The following is an 11,290-nucleotide window of genomic DNA, read 5'->3' as shown; positions in this document are numbered from 1 at the left end:
GTTGTGGCAGAACAGTATTGGTAAAGGGATTTGACATGGCATCTGTTTAAAAGCAGGATTATTATTCTATGTGAGAGTAGTATTTGAAGCTTTTTAAATTTCATTGAGGAATTGTTCTATTCCTGTTTATTTTTATATGGCGTCCATTTAAAAATTAAGTTAGGAGACTAGATGAAGAAGTCATATGTTCGCATTTGGACTTGGAAATTTACCTAAAACGACTTATTATTCTCAAAAAATTGTTTAGTTACATTAATAATCTCAAATATACTTGGAAAAGCATTACAACGTGGCAACGATGTAAAATATCTGTTATCTTAGAAAACCATTATTTGGTAAGGGGTCGAACATATATTACGTCACATGTTAATGGAGTGGGAGGGTATCACCGTAATGTGGCAAGGGGCAGGAAAGTGTTAAAAATTTTAATGTGAATAAAAAACTATTAAAATATACGAAATTTTTCTATATTTATTTATAATTTAGCATTCTAGTTAAAAGATTATTTCTACAGCGGCGTTGTGAAGCGAGTGAGACTCAAATTCATGAGAATTGAATGGAGGTTTAAATAGTCGACAAGTCCTCGCTTGCCTTCTTTACCGCGAGTCGTTTATTAGCGAGATCTTCGACAAGCGCTACCACATACGCCGGCGCAGTGTCAATATCTTTCTTTCTGTTTACGACGATTAACTTTTGCTGAGTGACAGTAATAGTTTTCTCAATTTAATTATTTGATGCTAATTGTTAATTGATATAAGTAAAAAATGAAAATAGCTGTTTTGTGTTTGTTGTGTCGCCACAACAGGAATGGGATTATAAAAATGTTATAACATGACATGACAGTGACGGTGGGAGGGTTTTTAAAGTTCTAATATTCGTGTGACGTAATTTATGGCCCCTAATATGGAAAATAATAACACAGTATTCTGAATGCACAAACATTTTAATATAAACTTAAAAATCGTACAACAATATGAAAAATTATAGACTATTATACACATATTACTTATTTATTACAACGGGATGGAAAAATCCGCTCTCACTATATTTATTAGTAATAATAATATAGTTATAAAACAGGGGTAGAGTCAGGTGATTTTTCTAGGTGACAACCGCGAATGATGACTCCCATGTTGTATATTTTATATTCATAGAAAAATACACAGTCCTGGCTACACCACTGTTATACAGGATGGTGCACAATATTCATAACAGTTGATAGTAGCGAAATATCTAATAATGTATTTAAAAATTGGAATACTTTAAGTATTTATTATGGCAAATAAAAAAATAATTGACAAATCAATGTGGTGAACGATACGATAACCAAGTGAAACATCACGGGAGTGTAAGAAAGTTACTTTCTATCGAGTTGCGTAACCTAACGAACACTGACTGATTGCATTTATTTTTGTAAATATTGACCTTTAATTTAGCACAAAGTGATTTGAAACTTTTCTTTACATATATGCAAAACACACACTTTATTTTTATAAGTTAACAAACTATCGATAGGTCAGCGTCGAGAGTCAACATGAAAGTGCACCTTAAATTTAACCGCTCAATATGAGGATGATGTAATGTACATTTTTTCACGTCTTCCACATGTTCCAATAGCCGCTGTTGCTGACTACGTTGTGCTATGACGTCAAATGTTCGTTGGTTGAGTTGGAATGCAAGTTTATCGATGATTTTAAAACTCTACTGATAGGTATTAATGAGGTTATGTTTATTGTTTATTTTGAATTATTATTTCCAACACATTTTTAAAAATATTTCACACTAATGTAATTTAGTATTTTCTAATGATGCAAATGTGGTCGTAGGAATCAATTAATTTGGCATTTAGCTGTAAAATGTACCTAAATAAATTTATCGCACCTATGTGTATAATGAAGTAACTAAACACAGGTAAACCAATATACAATAGATCTCAATTGAGAAATGATTTTCTGGATAAAAATTGCATTACTTGTCACGGGCAATAATAGTAGATCAGGAAAGTTAATTACTTTAAATTAAGGTAAAAAGGCTAATATCAACAAACATTCAAATGGTGTAATGTGTTTAAGATCACCAAGGAAACCTGATTCAGATATTATAACTATGGAAGATGTAAGACATAATGCTGCTGAAAACTAACTGTGTATTTGTAGACTTTTGTGTTGCAGGTATATTACAGTAAAAATTGGTTTACCTACTTCAAACTCTAATTTATCCCTCCAAAAGTATGCTTTGGTTTTTTAAAAATGTATTATACTATTTCGCCATTATAAAAACTAGAATAATGTGAATCATTTTGCATTTGTTAAATTTTCTACTTTCTCCATATAATGAATTAGAAATGTAACAAACTAACACAGATAGTGACATTCACATTTATAATATAAATATCGTGTACAGAGTTTTGGTTAAGTCCTATCTACTAAATGTATTGCTTTTGGGAGGCAGACGCTTTGAATAAAGCTGAATGGATACTATTTTGCACAGATATAGAAAATCAAGTGTGACTAATAATAATTTCAACTGCAATCTGGTTTGAATTCTGCTTTTATTTGAAAACTCGGCACTGCTTATTATCAAGGACTTAAACGTCACTCTTGTTGCACGTTTCTAAATCTACTGTATAGTAAAAAAGAGCCATCACATTCCTTGGGGCATCAGTCCCTTCTTTTAGTTTTTATGGGGATTACAAACTACCATTTACTAATTTGATTTCTTTGAATCGATTCCAAACACACTTGTTAACATTCCAGGTATTAAACATTCATTTATATTGATTGTAGCAAATAAAACCTTCATTTTTTATTTGTATTTGAATGTATTAGATTCTTCTTCTTCTGTTTTGGGATTAGAAATGCCTCATATTGACAGAGGTATTTGGTCTCATAATATATTCGGTTAAAAGATATCAACTTTACAAAGGAAGTTTATTGACAAAACTGTTTTTAACGAAGGAGAACTTGAATAAAAAGAAATAATATATATATATATATATATATATATATATATATATATATATACATATATACATATATATATGATTTTCTAGCATGTATCTTTCTTGAGAAGTCATTCAACTCGTCAGATAATGAGAAGGAATGTTGCCATGTTTATTTTTTCACATGTAAAACCATTGTTAACAAGTGCATGTAATATTCCTGAACTGTAATCCCTGATTTATAGACAAATCCTATTTGTTATTAAATTAATCTATATAAAAATGTTCTACACTGTATATCTAGTACGTTTCGATTACAAGATTACACGAATGTAAAGAATAATTAGTTTTCTTCATAACTATAGGAATATATACAAATCTTTGATAAAATGCATGTACTTACAAGCAAGTATATAAAATAAATCAGTAATCTATAGTATGAATCATGTACATTGTGTAGCTTTGCGACTGATAGATCTATCAAGATATTAAAATGGTTTTCAATAATAGGAGATATCCTTAGTATACACTACCGCACAATTCAAAAAATAACATCCGTCATAACACATAATATTATTTCAAAACATTTTTATATAGTGGTAGCACTTTAAAGACAATGCAAATATCATCTAATTTATTTTTATTTAAAATACTTGAGTACGTATTTAAAATACTTTGGAAAAATAAATAAATAAAAGGATCCGGCAACAGTGCTACCTAATAAAATGATATTATCACAAACCACCTAATCTATAGTTTCACTTAGATGTCTCGTTTAAAGCTGTTAACGGGTCTGTGAGTATGAACAAAAATAAAACTGGCAAAAATGTGAATATTTTTATGATAGTACGTATATCCTGGTACTGGATGGATGAGTTGATAGAAACAAAACAAAAAAATACAGAACTAAAGCAAGAGAAAATTGTATATTATTAAATTTACAAACATATTTTAGAACTCAAAATCCATCTTTTTGTAATTATATACCTCAAAAATCTAATACTTTGAGACCTATTTCGAACAAATAAGATAAATTTGAAATTAATCACTTATAGATATTTATAAATTAACCACCATAATTCGTAGTTAAAGTTTTCAACCATAGATAGCGCCAAGACAAATAACAGTTATTTATCATCTAAATGTAGGTGATCTGTGGTTTATATGACATTAAAGTCTGTTGATTACTTGAAATCATTGAATTTTGATTCAATGCTTGGAATTAAAAGAAAGTGTAATTAAAAAAAGAATTTGAGTAATTATATTGTAAGAAAAATATCGCTATTGAAAATTTTTATCCGTTAATTTTTAACAACTTTTTTTTGAAAATCAATGGTAACAGTAGTTCTTTATAACAAAGTTTTTTAATTTCATTCTAGTGAAGTTTAATTTAAATAATATAAAATTAAATTAATTCCTATTATTTTCTTCATACCATAGTGGTAGTGTTTATTCTTTAAAATACTTTAATTTGATTTACTCTGGTCTTACCTCACTTAGCTAAATAATTCTTATTTTCAACAAAATGAGTGGCAACAAAGTCTTTTGTTTCAACAATTCCTTGAAACAGATGTTTTTTCCTCCCAAATACAGGAATGTATTGTCGATAATTTCAACCTTTCACAATTTTCCTTTGTTTAACCTCAATATTATTTTCATTTATTTTACCAATTATTTCCATAACCTGAAGTAACAATGTATTAGATATTAAATTTTTACATTATCTTTTATTAGCCCCACGTACATTCCCACAAAATCAGTTGACTGATGAAACTTTTTGATAATTGCGCTTCCATAAAATTAAAGCTTTTTTCCAAAAACCAATTAACATCTCAAAAACACCAATTGTCTTTTCACAGGTAATCTTTACACCATTGGCGAATATATCTTATAAGTTACATTGTTGGTAGACATTTTTATATGTATATCATAGCCCTCTCAGCGTTTTTTTAAGCTTAAAAAAATACTTTTTATCACTTGGAGGGAGATATAGTTGTTTCATTTCAAACTTGCCAAATTCATTCTAAAGAGCCCAAAATATTAAATTTCCATGTAACTTCAAACAAGATTTAGTAATATAATTTCATTTCAATGAGAAGACATATTTTTTGTAGTTTTACGTGATAATGCATTTTTGATCAAGTTTTTTTCCAAATCTGTTTTGAAATACTGATGACAGAATTTTTCCATAGAAAAATGCGTTGTTATTTGTTTCATCCGATAAAAATAATTTTCATTTCAATTCCCATCTACTACAATATCTATTTTATTTCCGAAACAATATAACACCACTTGGATATACTCGAATATCTCAAATTTAAATGGTGGAAAATAACTGATTATATCAGAAGACCGCGTTTTTTTGAACACGTAAAGTTAGGTTAGGAATTTATTATAATTAATAGTGGAATTGCCAATATTAAAAATATCCGAACTCTTTATCACAAAAATGGCAAATTATTAACGAATTTATTTTATCACCTATCTAGTAACTCGCTTAAGTGTATTTATTTTCAAAAAATTCACTACTATACCAAATTGTGCTAAATATTCAGAAAGTATACAACTACACACTACAGTCGATTTTTCACTACGTACATGAAGGTAAATCGTATTTTTTTTCGAGAGGGGTGAGTGACATGCTTTCTTGACCATTTAACCAATACCTTAAAAAATTAATCATTTCAATTATTCTTCGGGTTTTTTTAACGCTTTCGTGATTCTATTTCAGTATATTATTAGCTCTAAATATTCTACCAACAGTTTGGCCGCTTGCTTTATGACCAAATTATTATGATTCAATTTTATATTTGCATTTAGAATTGTTTGTATAAATGATAATATAAGTACGTACTGAATGAAACCCTCGTTTTCCTATAGATACTTGTAGAATAGGGTTTATAAAGTATAATTCAAATAATATTTAATCTCTATGAATGTAGTACACAACCTACATCTAAAGTCGAAGAAATTGCCTATTTATATTTCAATTTTAGAAAAGTTACTACAATATCTAGCATAGATAAATTCTTCTTTGTTATAAGTGGTAGCTGCTGGTTTGGGCGAGAAAAATGTGCTCATGTAATGAAATTATTAATATGATTCAATCATTTGAGGTTAAATGGCCAAAAAGATGAATTTTGTCATTCAAGTTCACACCTTTACAAGATTTTTTTGCAAATAACATGCAAATCAAACATGCAGTGCCGAGTAGTTTAACTACTTTTTCCTGATTTGTTTTCATATCAACATTATTTGCACGAATATCACCATCATAAATTTTTATACCACTTTTAGTGATATCGTAAAGCATTAATCACATTATTGAAAATTTTTTATTCAAATTTTCATATTTGTAAGACCTAGGTACATTTACCGATTTACAACTTCATCAAATACTAAAGGACTTTGGGAAATTTGAGGGTTGGAAAATAGTAAAAAAAAATTTATAAACACAAACAATCTATGATATGTAAAATTTATTTTTTGCTCCAAAAGTTTGCTTTTTCTTTAACAGATATCATGAATGACTGCGGTCTTTTGTGGCGAGGAAATTATTTTAGGGGCAATAACCGTATTTTGTCAATATAGTTTCTAGTTCTGTACTTATGCTGTCAATTAAACGCAAAGAATTCTATTCTAACTTGAGACCATTTTTTAATAGTAGCTTTTTATGAGCAACGATTTCTTCAGCTTCTCCTAGTTCTTTCAGCAGTCCAATATAGGTAAGATCATCCATTACTACAATATATGACTACAATTATAAATGATATATGTACAGTTATAATTTTTAAAATATGTCAAAAATGATAGGTTAGGATGCGAATGAAATGAAGCAATCTCTTTGACGAGAGCGTGCCCTAGAGGGCATGAGAATCGAGACAACAATGAATTTTGATTTCCTCGTATTCAACGACATCGATATCGCTACAAGCGAGGACCTGAGAATACCGGCACTGATGATGATAAACGATGTCTAATATTCTTTAGCTTATGAATTATTTAATTAATAAAAATAATAATAATGATTGGTTGCTACTAGTTTTTGGGGCATTTTGTAATTATTTCGAATTATTAAGAAGGGATGTAAGGTAGGTGGGTCGTGATATGAATTTGTAAAGGTAAATGCTAGGACAGTAAGCGTTTTGTTAGTTGAATTTTGATTTTTCGTTGAAAAAATGTGTACTTATAATTAATTATAAATTAGCTAGTTTGGTAGCAATTGATTTATAATGATATTGTAACAATTTCAGGTACGCATAATGAATAAATAAATGAATATAGTGCAATCAAACTATCGACTCATAACAAAATATATATTATATTAAGTCAACAATTTTATACAAATAAAAAATAAACATCAGTGAAAAAGTAACAAAAATCAAGCAGTAAAAAATAGCACATACATATCTCCTTAATTTGAGAAAAGGAAGCATCTAGAACCCATCGGGTTGCCTCAGCATGCAATACTGAACAATATATTCATAGAGAAGCCATGTCCACACAAAATTCGCTAGCTTTTAAAAGCCAGACGACAAGTCATTTTATTATATCGGAATTATAGTAGAAAAATATTATCATAATTTAATTTCAGACCTGTTAAATATATATAATTATTAAAGATAACAGAAAATCATCAAAGTTTGAAATAGATTCATCCAATTTCCAATACATATCACATTCTTAAAGCAAATTCTTCTAAACGGTTAATATTTTTACTGCAATATTTGGCTACAATACTGGAAACAATAGCTCTTAATAGTAGGAAAACCCTAGATGGGATTTGGGATTTATTTGAGCGCGAAGTAAATCCAAATTATGTAAGGATTTCTTGGTTGTCTAGAGGTTTTTTCAATTTTTGCTAAGTGTAATGATTCTCTTATTAACCATAATTCTGTGGTTAACAGAAAAAGAAGAATTTCACTTATGTCTTTTTTGAAGTTAGTAGAATCTAGTATGTAATAACGTGTGTTTTAGAAAACTTGTAGAAAATAAATCCGTGAGAAAAAAGGGCGTCATATACATTTATAATACTGGGTTGCTCCATAATAAAGTAGATTACATGTATTTTTTTTAATAAAAAAAAAACTACCAAGTAAAATCTATATTGGAACTTCCATCCATCTTTAGATTTGGTACGAGGTTGTATGACTAACGTAACGGGCTTTCTCACGCGTGCTTGTATGTGTGTTTGTGTATAATTGAAATGATTGTGAGAACTAAGTGTGGAGTGTTCGTTGTTACTTTAGTGACATATATATAACGAAACACTCAAAAAAATTAAGGGCATTTGGCAACCAAACTAATAAGACAGAAAACAAAATAATAATTGATGACGTTAGGACTTTTTAGTCTATTATTAGTATTATTTTCTCTTTTATATTTATATACTTGCCTCTCTATTTAGCCTATAATTATAGTGAACTTACTGTTATCAATAATAATTAAAATTATTGGAATAAAATTATTGAAAACGTCTTGTCTTCTAGCTAGTAAATCTACTATGTTCTTTGGTAGCTACTACATTTATAAAAATGTACTATTTATTTGGAATATCACAAAATCGTATCTCTAAATCAGAGTATTATTGCATATTATGGAAGAACTATCTCTGCGACGCTGGCCAATTTGTGTAAACTGCTTCCTAACTAACATTAGTATATTTTATGGTATTTTAATTTCCATCATGATATGCCAACACTTATTAAAAACATTTATCATGGGACTAGATGACAGCTTGAGCTTTTCATACAAAAATAAAAAAATACATACAATATAAAAAATTTAGGAAACACTCTAGTCTACAAGAATACTGTAAACACCATTTTTTTTATGAAGTAAGAAACACCTATAACCTACGTGACTACTGATTTATAAAAATCATCTCCTTTATTCTTAAATCAATGTTGGGAAACTTTTTCTTTTAATAATTCTTATAATATATAAGGTAGGTATAACGCATAGTATTGTACTTGAGTATACTTTTCCTTACTTATTACTCGATTTTATATTCTTCTTTTTTTCAAAATCATTACTTGTCTTATATATATATATATATTAAGTTGTCTTGAATAATATATGTGATGGAAAACGTGCGGAATATCTACAGCATATCCTACTTTAAATAGAACAACAGAAACTTTTCTATAAAACTTTAGTATTTGTCAAAATGATAGGATTAATTATGAATGAACCTTCGTTTAATGTGGATTTTGTTAATGTCTTGAACGTAGGCAAGTACAAGATGACAGATGAAAATATAATGACAGCTGTGGAAAGTCAAATATAAGCTTTGTTGGCTAATTAGTTTAAGGACCCATTGCGCACGCAAGTGGTGAAGTCATCGAACCACGAACGAATTTTGAAAATTCACATGCGATCGGTCCCTAAACTGTTATTTGACACGTCAACAAAGTTATAAATTCAAGATAGTAATGAAAATAAAGAGAAAAAATGTAATGTAAAATGCACAGATGTACGTGCATAAATAACAAGTGTTTAGGAATATTATAGAATCCAAAACAAATGAGAAAACTATAAAGTTAAAGTATATTCCAGCTAAATCACTGTTGCAGGAAAACAAATATATTGAATATATTGATATTTAATGTTAGGCTGAAATTCAGCTGTATACATGAGATTAACATTCAGACAATAGAATAGTCTTTAACTTTGAATTTATCAAGTTCGTGTAGTTTTTATTCAGATACTTTTATTAATAGAATTATTTTCATGTTATTCTTTTTTCAGTAGGGTATATGTATTTTTAGCGAAAGTGCTATTTTCATCAAAAGCTTTCATTTTCAACTAGTTTCGTCCAAATTAGAACGTAACACACTTAAGATTATACAGTATCAAAAATAGAAAAGTGACTAACTATAGTTAAGACATCGGTACAAAAAATATAAATTATACTTGTTATTATGTACAAATTATTTATTAGAGAGATCCTAACTAATCCATAAAAATGGAAGGAATTCCCAATATCGACACATTCTTAAACTATTATTATTTATATATACAATTGATTAACTATACCATTCTCTAGTTATTTTAGCTGTGTGGAGTAACTGAATTTTATTCAAAGAAATAGGAACTTTTATTAAACAAGTACTTAAAAGAATCGTATCCAAATTTTTTAATTTGCAATGTTGACTAATATTTACAGATGGTTTTTTTTATTTTGTACATTTTCTTCATATAAAGATTCTCCCTTGTTTGAAAAACTGGTAATTATTTCTGAGTAATCTTTTTTGTAATATTATAAACAACTTGCAAAAATTTATTTCGGTCAGTTTCTCATAACTAATTATCTACATTGTGGTACAACTACTGACGGATAAATTAAAAGTGAATTATAAGAATCATTCGCACACTGAGAAAAAATTATTAGTTCACAGACAATATCATGGGTTGATTTAGTGAAGGTACTAGTCATTTTTATCAACATTAACATTTTTTTTAACCCATTTAAATTTAACCAAGTAATGATTTCGGTTTTTACCATTTTACTATCACACTAGGTTTGAGAAATGCAGTAGTAAGGAAAAATAATTCAACTTGGGGGGTTAAGCAAGACATTCAAGTGGTAGCATATCAGTAACTTATCTGAACAGATATATTATTACTAGTTACATCTAAAAGATTGTCTATTCAATATTGATGCATAATTATTCCATTGTCTACAGGATGTAGTACAAAGAAAAAAAAATTTAATTTGAGTGATTTACAATAGAAATATATTTCTAATGACTTCAAAAAACAACGACTAATCTCCTTACACTGTTCAAATCTTGTATTTAATGCCATTAAATAATAAGATTTAACTGGGAAATCTTTTGGTAGTTAGTTTTAATAGCGGTTAAATATCTTACTCCCCTCAAGCGTACAAAACTATCATTTAGAAAAAGTTCCCTTGTCTAAGAAGCCCCTCAATTAGCCACCAACAAATGCTGGTATTGTCCAGCAGTAGGGTACGGCCAGTTGTTGTCTATCAATTTTCCATTGTCCTGTGGAGTGGTAGGAGCGGACTGGGTAGCTCCTACCGGTCCATTGTTTGGATAATATGGACCCAAAGGTGTCGAGTGTTCATATGGAACTTTTCCAGAGTATACATCGGGACTTAGATATTGGTTGGAAGACTCGAATACAGAACGAGGCGGGAACTGAGGAGGATAATGACCGTGTGGATAGTAATATGTTGAGGGATCGGGAGAAAGCGCGCGACCCGCTGGAGAATGGTGTGGTGGCTGTTGGTGGAGTTGTTGCTGCATCGCTCTTTGTTTAATGTAATTGGAGAATTCGGTGGGAGACATTCTGAAACGAAAATCGACGTCAAATACAAACCGA

At 29.1% G+C, this 11,290-nt stretch overlaps 1 protein-coding gene across 4 annotated transcripts in view; it reads right to left on the bottom strand.

Annotated features, from left to right (window-relative positions):
* Window positions 1-7,243: 7,243 nt before the first annotated feature.
* Window positions 7,244-11,290, bottom strand: part of LOC130901461 (protein Tob1) — an 83,318-nt gene continuing 79,271 nt past the window's right edge. For all 4 annotated transcript variants that reach the window (XM_057812875.1, XM_057812878.1, XM_057812877.1 and 1 more), the window contains one exon: window positions 7,244-11,257. In XM_057812875.1, coding sequence (XP_057668858.1) covers window positions 10,873-11,257 — 385 coding nt within the window. In that variant the 3' untranslated portion in view covers window positions 7,244-10,872. The remainder of the gene's footprint in view (window positions 11,258-11,290) is intronic.

Source organism: Diorhabda carinulata, chromosome X (assembly GCF_026250575.1).
Source record: "Diorhabda carinulata isolate Delta chromosome X, icDioCari1.1, whole genome shotgun sequence".
NCBI lineage: Eukaryota > Metazoa > Arthropoda > Insecta > Coleoptera > Chrysomelidae > Diorhabda > Diorhabda carinulata.
Note: the sequence above shows the minus strand (reverse complement) of the source record. Positions and strands in the feature narration are given on the sequence as shown.